The 24355-nt window shown below is 35.3% G+C and overlaps 2 protein-coding genes across 5 annotated transcripts in view; one reads left to right on the forward strand and one right to left on the reverse strand.

Annotated features, from left to right (window-relative positions):
- Positions 1 to 11063, forward strand: part of LOC123558337 (ubiquitin carboxyl-terminal hydrolase 38-like) — a 51103-nt gene extending 40040 nt beyond the window's left edge. For all 4 annotated transcript variants that reach the window (XM_053543293.1, XM_053543295.1, XM_053543294.1 and 1 more), the window contains 5 exons: positions 1021 to 1179; positions 1840 to 2033; positions 6660 to 6753; positions 7123 to 8316; positions 10187 to 11063. In XM_053543293.1, coding sequence (XP_053399268.1) covers positions 1021 to 1179; positions 1840 to 2033; positions 6660 to 6753; positions 7123 to 8316; positions 10187 to 10351 — 1806 coding nt within the window. In that variant the 3' untranslated portion in view covers positions 10352 to 11063. The remainder of the gene's footprint in view (positions 1 to 1020; positions 1180 to 1839; positions 2034 to 6659; positions 6754 to 7122; positions 8317 to 10186) is intronic.
- A 4659-nt stretch (positions 11064 to 15722) lies between these two features.
- Positions 15723 to 24355, reverse strand: part of LOC123556988 (caseinolytic peptidase B protein homolog) — a 38703-nt gene continuing 30070 nt past the window's right edge. The window contains exons 12-16 of the mRNA XM_053543296.1: positions 23190 to 23346; positions 22392 to 22465; positions 21571 to 21690; positions 20223 to 20327; positions 15723 to 17034 (exon numbers count right to left, since the gene is read on the reverse strand). Coding sequence (XP_053399271.1) covers positions 16780 to 17034; positions 20223 to 20327; positions 21571 to 21690; positions 22392 to 22465; positions 23190 to 23346 — 711 coding nt within the window. The 3' untranslated portion in view covers positions 15723 to 16779. The remainder of the gene's footprint in view (positions 17035 to 20222; positions 20328 to 21570; positions 21691 to 22391; positions 22466 to 23189; positions 23347 to 24355) is intronic.

Genomic DNA, 24355 nt, shown 5'->3' on the forward strand with positions numbered 1-24355 from the left:
GGTCTAAAAATAGAAAAACCTTGTGACCTCTCTAGAAGCCATACTTATAAATGGATCTCCATAAAAATTGGTCAGAATGTTCACCTTGATGATATCTAATTCAGGTTCGAAACTGGGTCACTTGCCTTAAAAAACTAGGTCAGTAGGTCAAATAATATAAAAACCTTGTGACCTCTCTAGAGGCCATACTTTTCATGGGATCTATATGAAAGTTGGTCTGAATGTTCATCTTGATGATATCTAGGTCAGATTTGAAACTGGGCCAACTGCGGTCAAAAACAAGGTCAGTAGGTCTAAAATTATTAAAATCTTTTTACCTCTCTAGAGGCCATGTGTTTCAATGGATCTTCATGAAAATTGATCTGAATGTTCATCTTGATGATATCTAGGTCAGTTTCGAAACTGGGTCACGTGCGGTCAAAAACTAGGTCAGTAGGTTTAAAAATAGCCAAACCTTGTGACCTCTCTAGAGGCCATATTTTTCATGAGATCTTCATGAAAATTAGTGAGAATGTTCACCTTGATGATATCTAGATAAAGTTCAAAACAGGGTCACGTACCTTCAAAAACTAGGTCATTAGGTCAAATAATAGAAAAACCTTGTGACCTCTCTAGAGACCATATTTTTCAATGGATCTTCATGAAAATTGGTTAGAATTTTTATCTTGATAATATCTAGGTCAGGTTCAAAACTGGGTCACATGAGCTCAAAAACTAGGTCACTATGTCAAATAATAGAAAAAACGACGTCATACTCAAAACTGGGTCATGTGGGAAGAGGTGAGCGATTCAGGACCATCATGGTCCTCTTGTTTCTAATACTGGACATAACTGTTTATCTAAAATTCGTCTTGACTAATAAGTGATCAAGTTGTTTTTAACTATTATTACTAATTCTCAAGATTATTAAGTGCACATGCATTTATTTCAAGTTCAGAAATCTCCTTCTGTACTTGAAAAGCCAGTTATGCTCATACAATGTCAGTTTACCTAAATAACATGAACAATGTTTTGCTTCAGATTTTACCAATGGTTCCAAAAATAGTTGGAGAATGGAAAGCAGACAGCTCGGAGTTTTCGCAACATCTTGTCACAAGACTCGCAGAATTACTTCACGTTCTGATGTATCTACATGGCGGCTTCCCTGAACTCTACGACCCTGTATATGAGGTTATAAAGGTAGATAAATCTTGTTGTCCTCAGATACTGAAGAAAATGTTCTTTTGTCTAAACAGAGCAGTTCAAAAGCTGACAAGTCCTGTAGGGGAGTATGTAGTCTTCCTATACTGTTAGAAGCTGGAAAATTCTCATATAACCATAACTGTGATGTTGCAAGTTGAAATAAACAAAAACTCAAGCTGAAATCACTTACGCTTCAGTAAAGTTGCTTTATAAATTCTGCATGAAAATAATTTGCAACTTTAATCTCTTTTTCCTGGTATAAGTAAAAGTGTAAATCAAAGAAATTTTGAAATCATGCCAAATTATATTGAATGAAAATATTTTGAGGGTACTTGACGCAGACATTCAAGTTTAAGCATAAATAGTAGTTGATTTTATATCTTCTGTATTTGAAGCATTCATTGGCTCTCAAGGGCTGCTGCATGGTTGATGTTGATATCTTAGAATCACTAGCTGTTTACCACTATGGGTTCAAGCCCTACTTTTGTCATTATGTGAAAAAGCCATCCAGTTGGCTTGCTGAAGTTTTGTGGTTCTAGCCAGGTGCCCATATGTGGCTGAAATAATACCCAGAGGTTGAGAGACACAGGGTGTCATCCACCTGCTGCTTTCACTCAGAAACTAAACATAAACCTAATATTTACATATTTTATGTAGGTATTCCCAAAACCGTCTCCCGATGTTATCAAATTCAAATTACTGGAGTCAAAGTGGACAGCACATCGTGATGGACAAGCATACGTTCCCAGATCATACCAGCCGAAGGCAGAAATGGGAAAAACAGGGCTGTTTAACCTTGGAAACACATGCTATATGAACAGTATAATACAGGCACTATATATGTGTGATAGGTGAGATATTCAAGTGTTACATGTATACTAAATAAATGTAATGAAAAAAGTCCCTTGTATGATCCACCCACGCCACCTGCTCCATGTTAATGATATACTTTTAAGATGTGTAATCTTTGAAAATATTGTTGTATTCCTTTGAATGAAATGAATGTTGTTTCAGTCTATGGAATTGGTTCTAAATCACAGGAAAGTTTCCAGTATACAAACATTTAACACAGCGTGCAAAATAAAAAGTGCCACTCAGACTGGTAGTAACAAGATTTGACTTCAGTTTGGATTAGAATATGGACATTTTCCGAGCATTCACTTATTTAAAGTAAATGTAGCTCAACATGCACATAGATTTTCCTAGAAACCAGACAATCCAAAACTTGTATACAGAGACTACTTATTTGGACAATTATCATTACTGGTCCAATACCTTATTAAAATACTATTGAAACAGACTTGAGGCTGTTATCGTACATTCTTGTTTTTTTAGCTCACCTGTCACAAAGTGACAAGGTGAGCTTTTGTGATCGCGCGGTGTCCGTCGTCCGTCCGTGCGTCCGTAAACTTTTGCTTGTGACCACTCTAGAGGTCACATTTTTCATGGGATCTTTATGAAAGTTCGTCAGAATGTTCATCTTGATGATATCTAGGTCAAGTTCGAAACTGGGTCACGTGCCATCAAAAACTAGGTCAGTAGGTCTAAAAATAGAAAAACCTTGTGACCTCTCTAGAGGCCATATATTTCACAAGATCTTAATGAAAATTGGTCAGAATGTTCACCTTGATGATATCTAGGTCAAGTTTGAAACTGGGTCACGTGGGGTCAAAAACTAGGTCAGTAGGTCTAAAAATAGAAAAACCTTGTGACCTCTCTAGAGGCCATATTTTTCATGAGATCTTCATGAATATTGGTCAGAATGTTTATCTTGATGATATCTAGGTCAAGTTCGAAACTGGGTCACGTAGGGTCAAAAACTAGGTCATTAGGTCTAAAAATAGAAAAACCTTGTGACCTCTCTAGAGGCCATATTTCTCAATGCATCTTCATGAAAATTGGTCAGAATGTTCATCTTGATGATATCTAGGTCAAGTTCGAAACTGGGTCACGTGGGGTTAAAAGCTAGGTCAGTAGATCTAAAAATAGAAAAACCTTGTGACCTCTCTAGAGGCCATATTTTTCATGAGATCTTCATGAATATTGGTCAGAATGTTCACCTTGATGATATCTAGGTCAAGTTCGAAACTGGGTCATGTGGGGTCAAAAACTAGGTCAGTAGATCTAAAAATAGAAAAACCTTGTGACCTCTCTAGTGGCCATATTTCTCATTGGATCTTCATGAAAATTGGTCAGAATGTTCACCTTGATGATATCTAGGTCAAGTTCGAAACTGGGTCATGTGCGGTCAAAAACTAGGTCAGTAGGTCTAAAAATAGGAAAACCTTGTGACCTCTCTAAAGGCGATATTTTTCAATGGATCTTCATGAAAATTGGTCAGAATGTTTACCTTGAAGATATCTAGGTCAAGTGCGAAACTGGGTCAAGTGGGGTTAAAAACTAGGTCAGTAGATCTAAAAATAGAAAAACCTTGTGACCTCTCTAGAGGCCATATTTTTCATGAGATCTTCATGAATATTGGTCAGAATGTTCATCTTGATGATATCTAAGTCAGATTCGAAACTGGGTCACGTGGGTTCAAAAACTAGGTCAGTAGGTCTTAAAATAGAAAAAACCTTGTGACCTCTCTAGAGGCCATATTTCTCAATGGATCTTCATGAAAATTGTTGAGAATGTTCAGCTTGATGATATCTAGGTCAGGTTCGTAACTCGGTCATGTGCGGTCAAAAACTAGGTCAGTAGGTCGAAAAATAGAAAAACCTTGTGACCTCTCTAGAGGCCATATTTTTCACGAGATCTTCATGAAAATTGGTGAGAATGTTCACCTTGATGATATCTAGGTCAAGTTTAAAAGTGGGTCACGTGCCTTCAAAAACTAGGTCATTAGGTCAAATAATATAAAAACCTTGTGACCTCTCTAGAGGCCATATTTTTCAATGGATCTTCATGAAAATTGGTCAGAATTTTTTATCTTGATGATATCTAGGTCACATGTGCTCAAAAACTAGGTCACTATGTCAAATAATAGAAATAACGATGTCATACTCAGTTGAACACTGGGTCATGTGGAGATAGGTGAGCGATTCAGGACCATCATGGTCCTCTTGTTAGCTCACCTGTCACAAAGTGACAAGGTGAGCTTTTGTGATCGCGCGGTGTCCGTCGTCCGTCCGTCCGTGCGTCCGTCCGTAAACTTTTTCTTGTGACCACTCTAGAGGTCACATTTTTCATGGGATCTTTATGAAAATTGGTCACAATGTTCATCTTGATAATATCTAGGTCAGGTTCGAAACTGGGTCACGTGCCATCAAAAACTAGGTCAGTAGGTCTAAAAATAGAAAAACCTTGTGACCTCTCTAGAGGCCATATATTTCACAAGATCTTCATGAAAATTGCTCAGAATGTTCACCTTGATGATATCTAGGTCAAGTTTGAAACTGGGTCACATGCCTTAAAAAACTAGGTCAGTAGGTCTAAAAATAGAAAAACCTTGTGACCTCTCTAGAGGCCATATATTTCACAAGATCTTCATGAAAATTGGTCAGAACATTCACCTTGATGATATCTAGGTCAAGTTCGAAACTGGATCACGTGCCATCAAAAACTAGGTCAGTAGGTCTAAAAATAGAAAAACCTTGTGACCTCTCTAGAGGCCATATTTTTCATGGGATCTTCATGAAAATTGATCAGAACATTCACCATGATGATATCTAGATCAAGTTCGAAACTGGGTCACGTGCCATCAAAAACTAGGTCAGTAGGTCAATAATAGAAAAACCTTGTGACCTCTCTAAAGGCCATATTTTTCATGGGATCTGTATGAAAGTTGGTCTGAATGTTCATCTTGATGATATCTAGGTCAAGTTTGAAACTGGGTCACGTCCGGTCAAAAACTAGGTCAGTAGGTCTAAAAATAGAAAAAGTTTGTGACCTCTCTAGAGGCCATATATTTCATGAGATCTTCATGAAAATTGGTCAGAATGTTCACCTTGATGATATCTAGGTCAAGTTCGAAAGTGGGTCACGTTCCTTCAAAAACTAGGTCAGTAGGTCAAATAATAGAAAAACCTTGTGACCTCTCTAGAGGCCATATTTTTCATGGGATCTGTATGAAAGTTGGTCTGAATGTTCGTCTTGATAATATCTAGGTCAAGTTCGAAAGTGGGTCACGTGCCATCAAAAACAAGGTCAGTAGGTCAGATAATGGAAAAACTTTGTGACCTCTCTAAAGGCCATATTTTTCATGGGATCTGTATGAAAATTGGTCTGAATGTTCATCTTGATGATATCTAGGTCAAGTTCGAAACAGGGTCATGTGCGGTCAAAAACTAGGTCAGTAGGTCTAAAAATATAAAAACCTTGTGACCCCTCTAGAGGCCATACTTGTGAATGGATCTCCATAAAAATTGGTCAGAATGTTCACCTTGATGATATCTAGATCAAGTTTGAAACTGGGTCACGTGCCTTAAAAAACTAGGTCAGTAGGTCTAAAATTATTAAAATCTTTCGACCTCTCTAGAGGCCATATTTTTCAATGGATCTTCATGAAAATTGATCTGAATGTTCACCTTGATGATATCTAGGTCAGTTTCGAAACTGGGTCATGTGCGGTCAAAAACTAGGCCAGTAGGTATAAAGATAGAAAAACATTGTGACCTCTCTAGAGGCCATGTTTTTCATGAGATCTTCATGAAAATAGTGAGAATGTTCATCTTGATGATATCTAGATAAAGGTCAAAACAGGGTCACGTACCTTCGAAAACTAGGTCAATAGGTCAAATAATAGAAAAACCTTGTGACCTCTCTAGAGACCATATTTTTCAGTGGATCTTCATGAAAATTGGTCAGAATTTTTATCTTGATAATATCTAGGTCAAGTTCAAAACTGGGTCACATGAGCTGAAAAACTAGGTCACTATGTCAAATAATAGAAAAAACGACGTCATACTCAAAACTGGGTCATGTGGGAAGAGGTGAGCGATTCAGGACCATCATGGTCCTCTTGTTTTATACAACCTGTTACGATGCCAGTGTCTATCTGTCCATCCGTCTGCCTGTTAGCAATTTCGTATCTGCTCTGTAACTCTTGAACCCCTTGAAGGAATTCAAAGAAACTTGACACAAATGTTCACCACATCGAGACAACGTGCAGAACATGTGTTTTGGATGGCTTGCTTCAAGGTCAAGGTCACACTTGGGGGTCAAAGGTCATGATTTTGTTTCGTGTCCGCTCTGTAACTCTTGAATGTTTGAATGATTTTAAAGAAACTTGTCACGAATGTTCACTACATCTAGACGACGTGCAGAGCACATGTTTCGGATGGCTAGCTTCAAGTTCAGGGTTACACTTAGGGGTCAAAGGTGATACCTTTGGGTGTATATTGCTCCGCATTGCGGTGCTCTTCTTATCAGTTGTGACATACATTTTTAGTAATGATCAAATAGAGAAGTACATTATAGTATAAAAATCAAGCAAAAAACTGGCAGTAGAAATATATTCCTTTTTATCGTTTCAGTTTCCGCAATGGTTTACTACAGCACCAGCCGTCACTTGAACAATCGTTGGTTGTGAAGTTACAGTATGTGTTTGCTTTCCTCAGTCTCTCACAGGTAAAACTGACACAGTTTTATATTATACTGACATTTGAAACTCTTTAAAGTTTTTATGATTTATTACTTTGAGGTAACAATGACTAGACTTCACTTCATTTAAAGTAAAATTAAATGTTGGACTAACTCAGCAGAAGTGTAATTCAGTAAGCTGGACTGGACTTTTGAATTTATAGGTGTATTTCATAAGATTAGTTTATACATAAAATATTACTGGTTTTGACTAATTTTTGGCAGGAAATCGTCACATAAGAAGTCATTTTTTGTCTGATATTTGTTGTTGTTCACTACATAGCCAGTCAAATGAATTTTTGAAAACAAAATAGCTGATTTAAGTGTTTTAAGTTTGTTTATTTCATTGTTTCACAGAGACCAGCTTATGCCCCAGTTAATTTCCTGGCTGCTTCCAGGCCTGTATGGTTCACAGCTGGTTTCCAGCAGGACTGTTCAGAGTTTCTCAAGTACCTGCTAGATCAGCTTCATGAGCAGGAAACTAAATACCTTACAGCTAGTAGAAGTCCTAAGTCTCCGAGTAAGGAGAAAAGGAAATCAGAATCTACAAAACCGACATTGATTGAAGAAAATTTTGGAGGTACTATGAGCACAACTCTAACGTGTTTGAACTGTAAAGCTGAATCGAAAAAGGAAGAAATGTTCATGGATTTACCCCTTGCATTCCCAGACTACAATTCAACCAGTCAAAAATCCCTTGCCGGTGGCGATAGTAAGATGTCCACACGTTCACATACTACTACAAGCACGGCTCCAAGGCCAACAACGAGTGTTCCGCCTGAGGAGATGAACTGTTTACATTTAAATGATCTGTTAAAACATTATTTGAAACCTGAAAAACTGGTCGATGATAACAAATATTTCTGTGATAATTGTGGCGGGCTTCAGGAAGGGGAGAGAAAAATTAAAATTGTGAAGACGCCAGAATATCTCATCCTTACTTTGCTCAGATTTTCTTATGATACAAAACTTCAGTCCCGTTCAAAAATTTTCAGAGAAGTAAAGTATCCAAAGACATTACTTATTCCAGTAGAGGATGAAGCACGAGGTGCAACCTCAGAACGAAGGAAAAGATGCAATTCGTTACGTTCCTCGGTCGCAAACCAGTTAGAAAAATGTGGTTTAGATATGGATGTAGACTGTGCAGACGTTTACTCTCTGTGTTCAGTAGTGGTGCATTCTGGGACATCATCAGACTGCGGACATTACTATTGTTATGCAAGACATTCTGTTATTACGAATTCAGAAAATGTGCAGGCAAATATGCAGGACTTTTCACACGAAGATGAGATTGACTTTCTGCAAGATAAATGGTATCTGTTTAACGATAGCCGTGTGTCGTATGCCAGTTATAACTCGTTCTGCAATGTGAGTCAGCGTTTTACCAAGGATACAGCATACGTATTGATGTACAGAAAAATAGATGCAGAGAAAATTGGAGTTGACTACAAGATTGGGTTGGATCAGTGGATACAGCCGACTAAAATAGATGCTCCGCTGAGGTCTGATTTGAGAGCAGCTGTTGTAAAAGACAACAAAATTTACCTACAAGTATGTGCTTAATCATTGTTACTTAATAACTTTACATTTTCTAAGTATATAGATATCAAGTAGTGGAAGATGATACCTTAGAAAGGAAATTCCCCATTAATATTATGCACAGTAGCAATTCCCAATTTAATGCTTTACCTGTGTAATAATAGATGAATTTTGATGCCTGCAAGTGTGTCATTTAAAACTAGCACCTTATATATATACACAAAGCATTTTATTTTCACTGAAATCTGAAGTGTTGAAAAATGCAAATACTGTACATGAAAAAAATGTGTAACTAAGTTTTTGTTAATCAGTTTCCCTTTGGTTTCCTGTCTGTTTTGATATCAGTTTTACACATAAATGTATTTTTGATATTAGCAGGCAACATTTGCATGTTATATAATAGTCAAATAATTATTTCTGGGGGATTTACTTTTGTAAATTTCAAAACTTTGACAATCGGCTTAAGTTTATCCCAACCAGAAAATGCAGTTTCCGTTTATTTTATGTTTTTAAAACTGAATTCCAAAAATTCATATGACCAGGAACCAAAATATTGTTAAATTACTAATATTCATGGCAGACTATTTTTTTTGTGGAGTTTCTGTCCACATCAGTCAGCAGAATCAAATTCCAATGGGAAAAAAATGATATTAAACCCTTGGCATAATAATAAATCCATCAATCCATTAAAAAGATGGCTAAAACCACAAAATTTCATGACAGCAAAATCTGATGATTTCTTAGAATTAAAATTTTATGACAGCAAAATTTGATGATTTCTTAGAATTAAAATTTCATGACAGCAAAATTAGATGATTTCTTAGAATTAAAATTTCACGACAGCAAAATTAGATGATTTCTTAGAATTAAAATTTCATGACAGCAAAATTTGATGATTTCTTAGAATTATTTTTTTGTTTTTCGAGTAGCATGATGAAGTATATTCTTCATATTGCTTCAATAATTCTCAGGTATTATGTCTGAAATTAGAGCTCTTTTGTGATTGTTATATCACTTTAAGGTAGTTCTGCACGTTTGATAAAAAAAATTCAGATCAGTCTAGCAAAAAATCAAGCACACGACCCTATCTTTTTTATTTGCTGAATTTTCTTAGTATATTCTGATGTTTTGAAAAATCAGAGTTTAATCAAATTCTACATTGTAGAAAAAATCTTGATCCAAACGTGCAGAACTACCTTAATAGAGAACTTCTCTCAAAGAAAGTAAGGTTTGCATTTGCTTGAGATCTTATTTCCTTACATCATCTTCAAGATGTGGCAATGAATCAGCGATTCTTGAACCAAACTAGAGTTTTATTTCATCATATCTCACACCTGGTGTGGAGAAATATATTGTTTTAGCTTAGTTTTGCATATCATTGTCGTATTCCAGTTCAGTGATTTTCAGTGGAGTTGCGGTCCTGTATTTGTAAAATTTTATGATGTTTTTGAAACTTCTCTTACACTGTTTGCCAGATTTCTTTCCACCAATCCTTTCAAGAGTAATCAGTGCCACACCTAGTTAAGCATATCGTTGGCATGTACCGGTTCAGTGATTTTCAGCAGAGTTATGGCCCTTAATTTGTGGTATTTTCCAGTGTTTACACTACTTTCTATATATACCATTGGACTGAATTTCAGCAAACCTCTCGAGGGATCAGCGGGAGTTGTAGTTGTGCGTATTATCAATGTGTTCCAGTTTAATGATTATCAGAACTGTGACCCTTGATTTGTCAAATTCTATGTCTGTACTATTTCTCCTGTACCAGTGGTTGGAATTCCACCAAACTTCAAACTTGAAAAATTTCATTCAAACTTCCTCAGAGTTATTCTTCAAAACAAGTTTTTAAAGTTAATGTAATTTTACTTTGAAATTATTTCAGGAACAGGAAAATGCTGCAGCCAAAAATTCGAGTCGGAAACGTCCCAATGATTCCACATGGTATAACTGGAAAGACGACGATGATAAAGGGGGCACAGGACCATGTGGAGGTGGGGGAGGCAGTCTTGGAGACCTTGATACATCTGGGGCAAGATTTGTCTTCTAAACACGTCAGAATTTGAGGATTTCAAAAGCAGAGAAGGGCCTCATAGAACAATTAGAGAAAGAATAGGAGCATCTGTTTATAAACACTTTATTGTGGAAAAATGATGAGGTGCCACTGTCATCAACAGCTGTAGGATATTAAAGAAATGTGTGGACACCTCTGTGTATCAGAAACTACAGATAACAGTGGGTCATGGGGTAAAGATAAAAATTTATGTACCGGTACAGCGGCATTTGTATAAAAATTTCGACCATCTCAATTGAAGAGGAAACTAAAAACCTATTAAAAAGTTTACGTGCTTCATTTGTTCTCCTTATGGAGATCTCAGATTAGATGGAGAGTATCTACTTTATATAGGGCAAATGTGTTTAAACTTTGTAGTGATACACAAGATGTATAATTATCTGTAACAATGTATGGAAATTGATGTCTTAAATTTCTATTGAAATAATGGGAAAATATTTTAAACATTGAAAAACAGTTTGTGTATGACATTTTACTGAATTATTTAAAGTGTGATAGAAATTTTATAAACATTCTGTTTATGAATTATGCATGAATACATCCAAGGATTTCCTTTGAATTTCAAATTGTAAGCATAATTTACCAAAAACAGCAATTTTCATAAAATTGACATGAATTCAAAATTTGTATAATGGTGTTCTCTTTCCTGTTACAATGTGTGTAATCTATTCACATTATCATATACATTTCCAGTTTTTGTTTCTTTTCTTTTTTAGCTCACCTGTCACATAGTGACAAGGTGAGCTTTTGTGATCACGCAGCGTCCGTCGTCCGTCCGTCCGTCCGTAAACTTTTGCTTGTGACCACTCTAGAGGGCACATTTTTGTGGGATCTTTATGAAAGTTGGGCAATGTTTATCTTGATGATATCTAGGTCAAGTTCGAAACGGGTCAAGTGGGTGTCAAAAACAGGGCAGTAGGTCTAAAATAGAAAAACCTTGTGACCTCTCTAGGGGGCCATTATTTCACAAGATCTTCATGAAAATTGGTCAGAATGTTCACCTTGATGATATCTAGGTCAAGTTCGAAACTGGGTCACGTGCCATCAAAAACTAGGTCAGTAGGGCTAAAAATAGAAAAACCTTGTGACCTCTCTAGAGGCCATATATTTCACAAGATCTTCATGAAAATTGGTCAGAACGTTCACCTTGATGATATCTAGGTCAAGTTCGAAACTGGGTCACGTGCCGTCAAAAACTAGGTCAGTAGGTCAAATAATAGAAAAACCTTATGACCTCTCTAAAGGCCATATTTTTCATGGGATCTGTATGAAAGTTGGTCTGAATGTTCATCTTGATGATATCTAGGTCAAGTTCGAAACTGGGTCACGTGCGGTTAAAAACTAGGTCAGTAGGTCTAAAAATAGAAAAACCTTGTGACCTCTCTAGAGGCCATATATTTCATGAGATCTTCATAAAAATTGGTCAGAATGTTCACCTTGATGATATCTAGGTCAAGTTCGAAAGTGGGTCACATGCCATCAAAAACTAGGTCAGTAGGTCAAATAATAGAAAAACCTTGTGACCTCTCTAAAGGCCATATTTTTCATGGGATCTGTATGAAAGTTGGTCTGAATGTTCATCTTGATGATATCTAGGTCAAGTTCGAAACAGGGTCATGTGCGGTCAAAAACTAGGTCAGTAGGTCTAAAAATAGAAAAACCTTGTGACATCTCTAGAGGCCATATTTATGAATGGATCTTCATGAAAATTGGTCAGAATGTTCATCTTGATGATATCTAGGTCAAGTTTGAAAGTGGGTCACGTGCCTTCAAAAAGTAGGTCAGTAGGTCAAATAATGAAAAAACGTTGTGACCTCTCTGGAGGCCATATTTTTCATGGGATCTGTATGAAAGTTGGTCTGAATGTTTATCAACTGGGTCATGTGGGAAGAGGTGAGCGATTCAGGACCATCATGGTCCTCTTGTTTCCGCAAATGTAATGGGCAATAAATTCAAACATTATTTTGAATGAAATAGAGTGCCATGAGTTCAATTTGACATGAATGAAAACATTTTATTATTTACAAGTAAAATCTGTGACTCATAATTTGTGTATCTTAAATCGTAATTTTGTATTTGTTTACGAAAAATATTTTCTTGGATCTTGGTGATAATCACGTCATACCCAAGCACTGAATGTTCCCAACAGGAAGTTAAAAAAGTTATCTAGAGTATTTTGTTTACTTCATAAATTGGTCAAATAAAAAAATCTTTCATTGATATTTAAAGTGAATGGTAGTTTGAAATTATGTGTATCATTACATGTAATAAAGGCCTTTGTAAAGCAAATTATTTAATCTTATAGGAATGTTTAAAAAGAAAATGTATTAAGTTTAACCAGTACTTTGTAACATTTGTTTAAACATTCAATAAAATTACTATAGACCGATTTACAGCACAATTTTAGTAAATCATTGAAATATAACTGAGAAATATATTCAATATTTTTCACTGGTCGGGAACTGCAAAATGGATATTTGATTAAAGCTTGAAAGAAAAAGATATATTGAAAAAAATAGTCTTGTTAAATGCAAAACCAAAATACCTTCAGAGTGAACACCAGGTACAATATTTTCACAAATGGCATAAAAATAAGTGATCTAGTATTTGTACTGATCTATATACCGCAAAATCAGGCATTTTTATGGAGGTTTTCTCTTTGCAATATTGCCTCATTGCCCGTATTTTTGTAAAACATACTCAAGAAAATGTTATTGTTGATATAAATACACGAGTTTGCCACATTTCAGAATTATTCTATCATGGAAACCGGTTTCGGTTTTAAATATAGCTTTTAAGCTTGCAGAAATATCTGATATTACAGTACTTATGCTTGAGACAGATACCATATATTTTACGTAAATACTTTATTCTATTATTGCATTCATTTGCTAGTTTCAGGCATCTGTTTGCCATATCTTTCTAGTAGTAGGACCACACCTTAAAAAGTCCCTTCAGCAGGCTCTTAAAATGACATATCTGTGAGTCAGTCAGTTGTTGGTTTTATCGCTTACTTTATATAGTTAGGGTAAAAATTTTGAACTTGTTTATTCAATTTTTTCATATTAATTGAATTTAGCATAACTTATACAGCCTACATTGATAAATACCTGAATAGTAAAGTAATAAGTAATGCACAAAATGTATTGCTAAATAGTGAGAATGCTGGTTTCAAAATTTGACAAATAGCTTACCGAATTCAACATACAGTTGAACCTTGTTCACTCTAACTTGGATAATTCGAACACCACTTTTGACTTGAACTGATCATTAGGTCCCGGTAAAATTACTGTACTATGTACATTGTTCCAATGCACGGACAGCTGATAATAACTATAATTCTGCCTGTCCTGTAGAGTTCGAGCAAAAATATTGATTGTATTGTTTTTGTACATCAACTAGGATATCTTGCACAAATCATTAGTGGACCATTTGTACAAAAAACCATTTTCACAATATTCCATTTTTAATGATTTTGGAGAGAACTTTACAACAGTAAGTAGGTATATTATCTACTTGAGGTTAGGCATGTTTTACATTTTCTTATGATTGAAAAAATGAACCTACATTTGTTAATTAATTACGTACAAGTCTGTTAGAGAATGCACTCATTCACACTTATTTTCAACGAGAGCTGTCTCGTCATTTGGTCATCATCTCTCTGCTTTTGAACCACGTTTGGGTTGCCATGTGAGGAAGTCATCCAGCCTGCCGAAATATTGTTGGTTCTGCTGTTTAGCCGATACCGTATGTGCTTACAGTAATGTAAAGAAAGATATTTAAAATCTTCCTTGGAAAGTTGCCATACAGTTTAATCTAAATGTCTATGTGGCTTAAATCTGAACCAAAACAAAGCTTTTTTACTTAACACAGAATTGTTAAAATACTATTAACCGTTGATTGTTACTGTAGAATTTATTATCTTGTTTGACTCAAAAATATTGGAAATTATTCGCCTTTTTTCTTATAAAGATTTACCAATACCTGTGTTGATGTTTCATATTTGGTTGTTGATGTTAAAAAGTCTATGATTGTTGTTTTCATATGTTAGTCAGGTAAGGTGACCTAGTCACAGTCTGTACATGTAGGTGTGTATATATAAATTTCTTGCAGAACGTACTTTATATGCAATCTTACATTAAAAATTAAAATCCAAGTGCTATTGCCAAGTTATACACTTTTTCTTTTGTCATTATAAACCCTGAATCCACTTAGTTGTTTCAAACCATTTTTGGTGCCTCAGTTGTTTAAAATTCTATCATTTTATCAGCGTTTAAGAGGTGATGTGTGGAATATTTTTTGAAGTTACATAGTGACATTCTGTTTTGAGAGTATGACTTCATTATCTTAAAGAGTGTTGAAAATCAAACACGTGCTAAAGATGGTTAGAATGATAATCTTGGGTAACATCCTGTACCCGAGGCAGAATGTCATGGACACGGAAGTGTCATATTCGCAAGTTTGTTTTGGGCACAAGGTAGTAAGTCCTGTGTACCATAGAGTATTTAGTGTGCACAAGTTTAGTATGTCATGGGCACAAGGTAATTTGTCATGTACACAAGCTAGAATGTCACGGGCACAATATAAAAAAAATATTTTCACATCGCCTCCAATCTTCTGTGCTTGTCTGAATATGTTATATCTGTGATTTCTGCCTAATTTTTTTTTGAAGTCGTGAAACAATAGAAAGCCTGAGATTAATGTTTTAGACTATGAGTAGGAAGTAGCAAGTATATGTTGAGAATTTTTGGAACTGCTAGCTTGACTCACAATTTTACATGTTTAAAGTTTAAGATTTAGGATGTACAAGTACGTTATTAATGTGCATGGCTAAATTGAACGAAAATTGCTTTTCTGAATATTAAAAACATAAACAACTCTTGTAATAAAAAATAAAATCTTGCTTTATTGATACCCTTACAAATATGAAAGTTTTTTCTCCCTAATACAGAGAATGGCATTAAAAAAGGTTTTTTTTACCGATGTACTATATATGTAATCATGTGAGGAAGCCATCCAGCTGACTTAATGAAGGTCGGTGGTTCTACCCAGGTGCCCTCGTGATGAAATAATGCACAGAGGGGCACCTGGGGTCTTCCTCCACCATCAAAGCTGGAAAGTTGCCATATGACCTAGAATTGTGTTGGTGTGATGTTAAACCCAACAAAACAAACATATATGTAAATCTTGCTTGATGTAATAACAGCTATAGTTACATTAATGGATTCAGATAGTTATAGTTTGTTGCCAATAATAGATTATTCTTTGTTATTTAAAGTACCAGTACATATATATTCACTTGTTACGTTACACAGATTATAATAAAAGAAAAACCAAGAACATGCTGTCTGTTTTGTATTTATTGCAAACTTAATACAAGCAAACAAAAATTATGACCAAGCACATTCCACTACTACTTTCTAAGATGACTCTTTTAGAAGAGCTTTTATGACCTTGTCTGTGACCTTGACCTTGGAGACACAGACCTATTTCCCACCAACCACTTCTTAACTTGTGTGTAGAGGAACTATGTGCTAACTGATGTTTAGAGAAACAGTGTGCTAATTAAATGTCTCTCTTTTGGACATTGCAATGATTCAACAATGTTTAGTATCTGCTTATCAGTGTTTTCCTTAACCACAAAGTTCATAGCATTAATTGCATAATATTGTTCATTTGGTTTCATGCACATCTAAAAACAAGCTTCTATATGTTTACAAAAAAAAGAAAAAGTTAGTTGTGATTTCTTAAAGACAGGTTTATGATAACATATATAACAACATTATTCAAGGTCTTGCATATAGAATAGGCTTTTCATTTGGTTTAAGCAGTCAGTTAACCAAACACAATGTTGCGTGATTTGTTTCCGTACTGATTTGTTGCCTGCAAGTAAATGGCAACTTCTCCATATAACTTAAAGGTTGGAGGGGAAATGATTTCCCCACCATTGTCTTCCATCAAACTGTACAGGAGGATATATGCTTTGACTAGGTTCAAACTTGCGACCTATTGATTCATTCTTGTGCTCTATCTACTGAGCTAACTGGACAGGCTCGACTGAAGCAGCAATTATTTCTTTCAAGTTAAAAACAAAAGCACTCTATGGCAATCGTGGTTGCTTTTCCTCAATGAAATTTGTTCACAATATTTGCTAACTAAATGTTTGTTTAACAAGCAGAAAGAGTTAATAAAAATCCCACTTAAAAGAAACATAAATAATTGCCTTTGCTCCTTAAAATGAAGAAAGTACAATTTGCAATGTACAAATACTTGCCAAAAAAAATTTGACAAATATGAAACAGAGTACTCATTTCATGGATCCATCAAAACAACTCCCAGCTGTATATGCTAGAAATGCTAAATTTCACTAAAATCAATCTATCAGCATTAACCAATGTGTAAACTTAAGATTCAGGCGTGAATGGGTTATCTTTCTTGGATAGGTCAATATCTATAAATGAATCACGGAATGTTCCTTTCTTCACTAGCTGTAGTTTAATAGGTGTGATGGTCTCCTTCCTTCTGGCATCATCATCATCAGTTTTTGACGATCCACTGACGGCTCTAGTCTCGGCGACTGTCAGTTTAACACAACTTCCAGGTTCAATCAGCTGTCGCTCATGTGCCATAGCTAACTGACTTACAACTCGTCTCTCAACCTGTCATAAAATACAAATGAGCCATGCCATGAGAAAACCAACATAGTGGGTTTGCGACCAGCATGAATCCATACCAGCCTACGCATCCGCGCAGTCTGGTCAGGATCCATGCTGTTCGCTTTCAGATCCTATTGCAATTAGAGAAACTGTTAGCGAACAGCATGGATCCTGACCAGACTGCGCAATGCACAGGCTAGTCTGGATCCATGCTGGTCGCAAACCCACTATGTTGGTTTTCTCATGGCGCGGCTCATGAGCAGCTAAGAACTTAGTTGATTTTTCAAAATTAGTTTTAAATTCTTTCAAATATAATTGATGTTTACTTTGTTAATCAAACTCATCATTCTTTACATGTTCAAAAAGTATCTACCAACTTACTTAAAATGCGAGTCATGATGCTCCACTTTAAGGATAACATGGTGTAATAGCCATATTTCATATCTTGTAACTGGATGGTAATATTTAAATGAAATTTGGTCACTTTGAAGACATTCAAAATTAAAAACGTTTCACCGAGAGATTTTTCAAATTCTGTCATTTTTTGGGGGAGATAATTGGTATTGAAGTTAACATTGAAGCCTAATATGGGAAATACATTTTGTATATAATTTCTTTGATTATGAGAATCTGAACTTCGAGTTTCGAGAAAATTTTGTGGTAGAAAGCTGCATTATATGATTCTGATACAAATATCAAAACGAAATCTAAAATTCCCCATACGGAAAAGGAGAATTTTTTTTCTTCTAGTTTTCAGGGGAGATAACTCATGAAAAACCAAAATTATCAGAGGAGGTAATCTAAAGGAAATTTTTGAGAACTTCTGTCACTATATAACTTGTTAATATGCACCTTATTTCCATTGTGACATTTTCAAATCTTACATTATCAAGTTGTATGTATACGCTTTTGGTGAAATTGGGGCCTATTACAGGTAGTCATCCTTAAAAAATGACAGGTATACAAGTGAATTTTGGTGAGTTCTTCTGCAGAATAATTCCTTTCCTAACAATTACTTGGGAGTACAGGAGCCTATGGATGCAAAATTTCATAGGATGCTCGCCTCTGGGCGCCAGATGACTCTTTATATCTGTGGGGCTAGCAGGTTAAGGGTACTGGTTTCCCAGTAGTTTCCGGACCCAAGTAGTTTTCTGGACCTTTTACATTTCGTGCTGTATAGACTTTACGCCGTCGTAAAGCATCTGGGTAACAATATCATATCATCTAGACCTTTGTTGCCTTTACATAGCAGCGAAAACCTAGCATTATCGAACTGATTTATTATTTGAATATCCCGGTTGTTTTAACTTACTTCGATGTAATGAGTTTGTCACTTGCAGGGGAATTCCAGTTATAGTGTGCATGCACAGAAATTGAGGCCCATTGAAGGTAAACATCAGTCAATTGATGCTCCCATTTACAGACGATACAGTAAAACATTCCGATAATAATAAAATAAAACAATGAAAGTCAGAAAAAATCGACCTATTCACTATACTACGGCATTAAATTAATGATTAAAAATAGGAACCAAAATAGTCAGAGATTTACCTACGATACCGTCCATCAATCAAATGTTTAGCAGCACTGTCCATGCCCGAGTGGTCAGGGCATTAGACTACATATTTTGAGATCGGTCTTGTTCCTTTTTTTAAAAAAGTTGTTAATTATATTAAAAGTTCTTAATTTCTTTTTTGTAATACAGTGAAACACTGCTCGCTCGAGCATCGATGACTCGAGCACCCGGGCTCGCTCGAGCAATTCATGTGGTCCCGGCCGATTTCCTTCTATTTTCTATGTGATATTACCATGGCTGGGTCGAGCATCGATAAATCGATCGCTCGAGCATGACACCTGGTCCCTGTGTATTAATTTACTCTTTGTTGCTTCTGGCTAACTCGAGGAGAGGTGTCAAAATTTTTCACACCTTCGGCGGTCAGAATGTATCGGTTAATTAAACATTTTCACACACTGTGAGAATTGCGTAGTCAATTTTTAGACTATCTGAAATGTTTGTTTGTCGGTATATTTGATCTTATGATGAGATGAATTATTGATAAAAGCTTAAAGAAAAGTTTTATTGATCAATTACTGATAACTTAAAGCATCTTTTCTGCGGGATCGAGAAGATAGTTATGAGATCTTAGTAATTTAATCAGCAGTTGTTTGCATACAAATGAAGGAAATAATGTAGCCGTTCCATAAAATTGAGACAATAATTATGATATGCACTTGTTGGAATAAAATTTTTAAAAAATCTTAGTTGTTTCTTCGCATGTGCCATTTACAAATCACATATTGAAACATCTATCAATAGATAACGTTTGTAATACGCTTGTTTTTGAAAATGTCAAAAGTATGTTATTATTTAGCATCACCGTTTACTCAGCAAACGGTCCTGATGACAATTAGTAAAACAAACTTTAGTTTTCTTCGTATGTTGGTCAATGTTTGGGTTGCTCGAAACCATGGATAACTCGAGCATTTTGCTCACCCCCTTGCGACCTCGAGCGAGCGGTGTTTTAGCGTGACGTTGCAAACGTTATTCAAACGTAATTAGACGTAACTGTAATGAGCGTATTATAAATCTAGTATTTGTTAAATTCTTGAAAAAATACTTTTCAACTTTAACAATAAAAGGTCCGGAAAACTACTCTGACTAACTGAGATATTAATGGAATAAATGCCCCTTTTGAGGCCTCATCTACATTTGTGTTATGAATGCAAGTGTAATACAAATTTAGCATGGTGTTTACAAAGAACCTAGCTTCTTTCTGTGAAAATTTTATGTTTCTACTACGCTTTGTTTGAAAGGTCCTGGCAAAAATTAGTGATTTCGGTCCGGAAACTACTAGGAAACCAGTATAGTTGCCAGAAGGGGAGAGGGAACATTAGCTTTAGAAATCTGATACCCAAACAGACCCTCAAACTGAAAATGATGATTGCCCTTGGTCAGCAGATGACTCATATTTATTTGGCTGGCAGGTCATGGTCACAGAGGACTTTAGGTTCCCAATCATGTAGGATCATTAAGTGATAAAGCTTAGTCTACAGCTGTCACATTAATAGTAAGGGTTGGTTAAAATGTGAATGGTCAGTAGAATACAGCTACTGAATTTCAGCCTGCAGGTCAAGGTCATATTCAAGCAAAAGTTAGGGTGTATAAACAAAAGAAAAATATCCTTCATTACCTCATATTTTAGAGATCTGGCCCCATAATGAACATCATAACCATCTGCGAGAGCATCAACAACCTGGTGGTCCCAGATCAACTCCATCTTGTGTTTCTTCTGTGCCTACAATGACATTTTAACATATTATTTTATATACTAAAGCCTGCCACCCTTAGAGAAAAATTCCTTATCATAAGGTTTGGAGTATAAATCAGGGTAGGCAAAGCTGACTGACAGTATGACATATTACATAAAATATTAAGCCATTCATCCGCTAACACAGTTTTATGTTTGGAGTTGAACAAGACAAAATTACACACAAACAACCTTTGAATGACTTACCATAACAATTTTGGCACTTTCAGACTTCCATACTAAACATTTTTATTGCCCAGTCAACATTTGCCTTGATTTTTATTCAAGAGAAAATCACACATTAAAATATCTTATTAAACAATACTGGTATTTTCTATATTTAATAGCACTGCAATCTGTTTTAATTGTTATCTTTATTTGAAATTTTGATGCTGACCCTTTAACTTCTTAGCTGTACACTCAATTACTTGTAATATACAAAATGTACATGAAATATCACTGTTGAAACTTATAAGCATGTAGATCAAACTTGCAAAATGTAAATAGCTAAAACTAATGAAAGAACAAGAAACCGAGTACTGCAGTGAGTCCCCTATTGGTGGAACACTTTCAATAGTGACCGACAAGCGGAGGTCATATGTTGACACACTGTCTCATTTCTGTCTTGCACTAAGATAATCCAGCTATGCATATAAAAGTTATGGAACGTAAACAATTTTTACTTGATCTTCAATAGTGATCTTGACCTTTGACCTATAAACGTAAGTCATGTAGTGCATAATCAACATATTGCCCTGTATTCACATACTAAGTTGCCCTGTATTCACATACTAAGTTTTATGAAACTAACTTGAACACTTTATAATTGCAGAATTCAGATTTGCTGACAGATGGATGGACAGAGGGCATTCAGTCCTCCCTGGTGTTCCACTGGTTGGGGACTAATAACCCTTAATAATAGTTTTAGTTTTTTTGTCCAACAAATGAAATGGCATGTATATAAAACTTCAGATGGATAGTATTAATAGTAAGAAAGTTAAAACCTCCTGTCAAAAATTCCTGAACCTCTCTTGTATCTAATATAATATCTGACTAAAAATATTATGCATCCTTCAGTCTTTTGAGAGGAAACTTTTACTTATTTGTGAAGGTGGTATGGAATACAGAATCTGGCATACTGAAATTCACTTACCATGGTATATAACTTATACAGAGCACCAGTAAACATACAAAATAAACAAAATACATGTAAAGAAAATAATAAGTTTACCCTGTCAGCCCAGAACTTGAGTTCTTTAATGACCAGCTTGCTCAGTTCTGATCTTGAGAAAGGCAAGAAATACACAAACTCATTGATTCTTCCAAGGAACTCATCTCTTCTAAAATGTCTCTGAAAATAAACAAATCATAAACTATAACTTACTTAATCTTTAGCCTGCTGGCAGCAAGCGGTTCCACCTTTGCAACCAGTGCAGACTAAGATCAACCTGCACATCCCGAACAGTCTGATCACGTCCTGCATTGTTTGCCACTCAATTACCGGTAGTATTTTTTTTTGGAAACCCCTTTTAACAGTTAATGGTACTGTCCAAACTGAAAGACGGACAAATTCATTATAGAAATTTGGTATGGTAAGGGTTAATCGTAATTTCAAGTATTATTTCAAGACAGAGACAACCCCTTGGTAGAACCACTGACCTTCAACAAACCCCCTTCATCTCATGACAATCTGTCAGTCTTTAGGGCTTGATCCAAGCTTACTGGTTAAGGATATGTTTGTTTTTGTTTTTGTTAGGTTTAACATCGCACTGACACAGTTATAGGTTATATGGTGACTTTCCAGCTTTGATGGTGGAGGAAGACCCCAGGTGCCCCTCTGTGCATTATTCCATCATGAGCAGGCACCTGAGCAAAACCACCGACATTCCATAAGCCAGCTGGATGGCTTCCTAATATGAAGAATTTAATCCCCGCCCCCACCTGAGTGAGGGTTAAGGATATGACATTAAGCAATTACATGTATTGACAGACAGAAAACAGTCTAGCCAAAGGCTTTATGTGGTCTAACAATGAAAATAACCTGAAGAATACCTTTAAAATTGGTCGTACAACAAAATCCTTGAAACCTCGAGAAACAGTGATAGTTTCCTCACTATTCAAGTCATCTGAAAGTAGACCGTGTTCAGGTGGAAATCAATACAGAAAAGAAACCCCACAATCAACACAATGTGTTAAGTAACAGATCAAAAACACCATTCAAACTAATACTATGCAATCATTATTATTCGTGAGGACCTACTTTTTCTGGATTTTATTGTCGCTACAATCCAAGAACGTAAATACCAACAAACTGGTATAATTTTCATTTATCTTTAAAATACATGTACACCAATTCATGTTTGATGAAACAGCCAATTTGCTAAAGTTTTAAAGTGCTTTGCAACTGTAATTACATGTATATAATTTCACGTAGTGTATCCATTATAGGACCAACTATCACATGTATCCAGGAAATTCAGCATATTATTTTTCATGCATAGGCTATATAAAAAAGGATCAACAAATTAATTTAAGAAATTCTTACAAAATTTGAATGCTGTTGGCAGTTACTTTAAATAGGCTCTAGTATTCTGTTTCATCTTTACGCACAAATAAATAATGTGCAAATACTTCTATTTCTTTTATTATTGTTGACTCTTGATTTTTTTGTAAATAAAATTAAGAACCTTCGCATCATTTGTTATGTAGAGGTTAACTTGCTTAATAGTCGAAAGTTACAAATTTTAAATTTGCATGTTCACGAAAATTAGCCAAAATTAAACAACTGTGAAAATTACCCTATCAACTTTTAGACTGTGTAAATGTTTTCAGGTCAGTCTGAATACTTACCAAGTTTGCCTGCTTTTCTCTGTTTAGAAACCAGTTCAGCTTCTTTCCTCAGTTCAAGTCCATGTGCCGCAATCTCATCTGATGCCAGGTTTGATGTCATAATGAAGATGGCATCTTTACATTCTATAGTCTTTCCTTTACCATCTGTCAGCCGACCCTGTATATAATAGTAAGTTTATAATTTTTCAATACCATGTACATAAGAGAGTCTTTCAATAAATACATAGACTGGTACATAAGAGGGTCATTCAATAAATACATAGACTGGTACATAAGAGGGTTGTTCAATAAATACATAGACTGGTACATAAGAGGGTTGTTCAATAAATACATAGACTGGTACATAAGAGGGTTGTTCAATAAATACAAAGACTGATTCCATTTTTTTTCAATATTAGCCAATAAAGACATTGGGTATGCTGTGCGGCACAGGTGAACAACATTTTCATAACATCAACTTTGATCCACTTAAACTCATGTTTTATATAAATGTATAGTAATTCAAACACTTCTATTGGTGTTTTCTCAAGTTCTTGTACTATTTAATGTTTCTACTCAGATTTCAAGATCTTTTGGTGACATCATTTTATGTAAGAGCACGTATGACTGCCCTAGATTAAAAAGTAGTTTATTCTAACCTTAAATGACAGACTGACTTGAAATTTTACAGAGACATCATTTTGATGTTATTTCTTTTGCAAAAAGTTACACAATTTTATTTGCATTTATTGATGTTGTCAAAACATCGAATTGGCTGCTTACATGTTGCTATGGTTATTAAATAACCTCTAGTTGTGTACTGTATGATGTCATTCTATTTGGATAATTTCAGTAGCAAGTGGGCATGTTACTGTGTTATACTGTGTATTTTGGAGGCTAAGTTGTAGTGCCAGTCTACGAATTTACTGAACAACCCTCATATACAGGATTCTGATATACCGGTATTTCAATAGCTGTTTATTAAACTAGGATTTGAACATTTTAACACCCTGATAATAAAATAAGATTTTAATATTTCAATACAATTAATAGTCCCCAAGAGAGATTGGGATATTATATATTTCTGACCTATATTTCTGTTTGATTTATTCACCTTGTGGAACAATTATATTCAAGCTGTACTAATTTACGTTACACACCATTTACTTATAATCATTTTAGGGTCA

This window comes from Mercenaria mercenaria, chromosome 5 (genome assembly GCF_021730395.1).
Source record: "Mercenaria mercenaria strain notata chromosome 5, MADL_Memer_1, whole genome shotgun sequence".
Classification (NCBI taxonomy): Eukaryota; Metazoa; Mollusca; class Bivalvia; order Venerida; family Veneridae; genus Mercenaria; species Mercenaria mercenaria.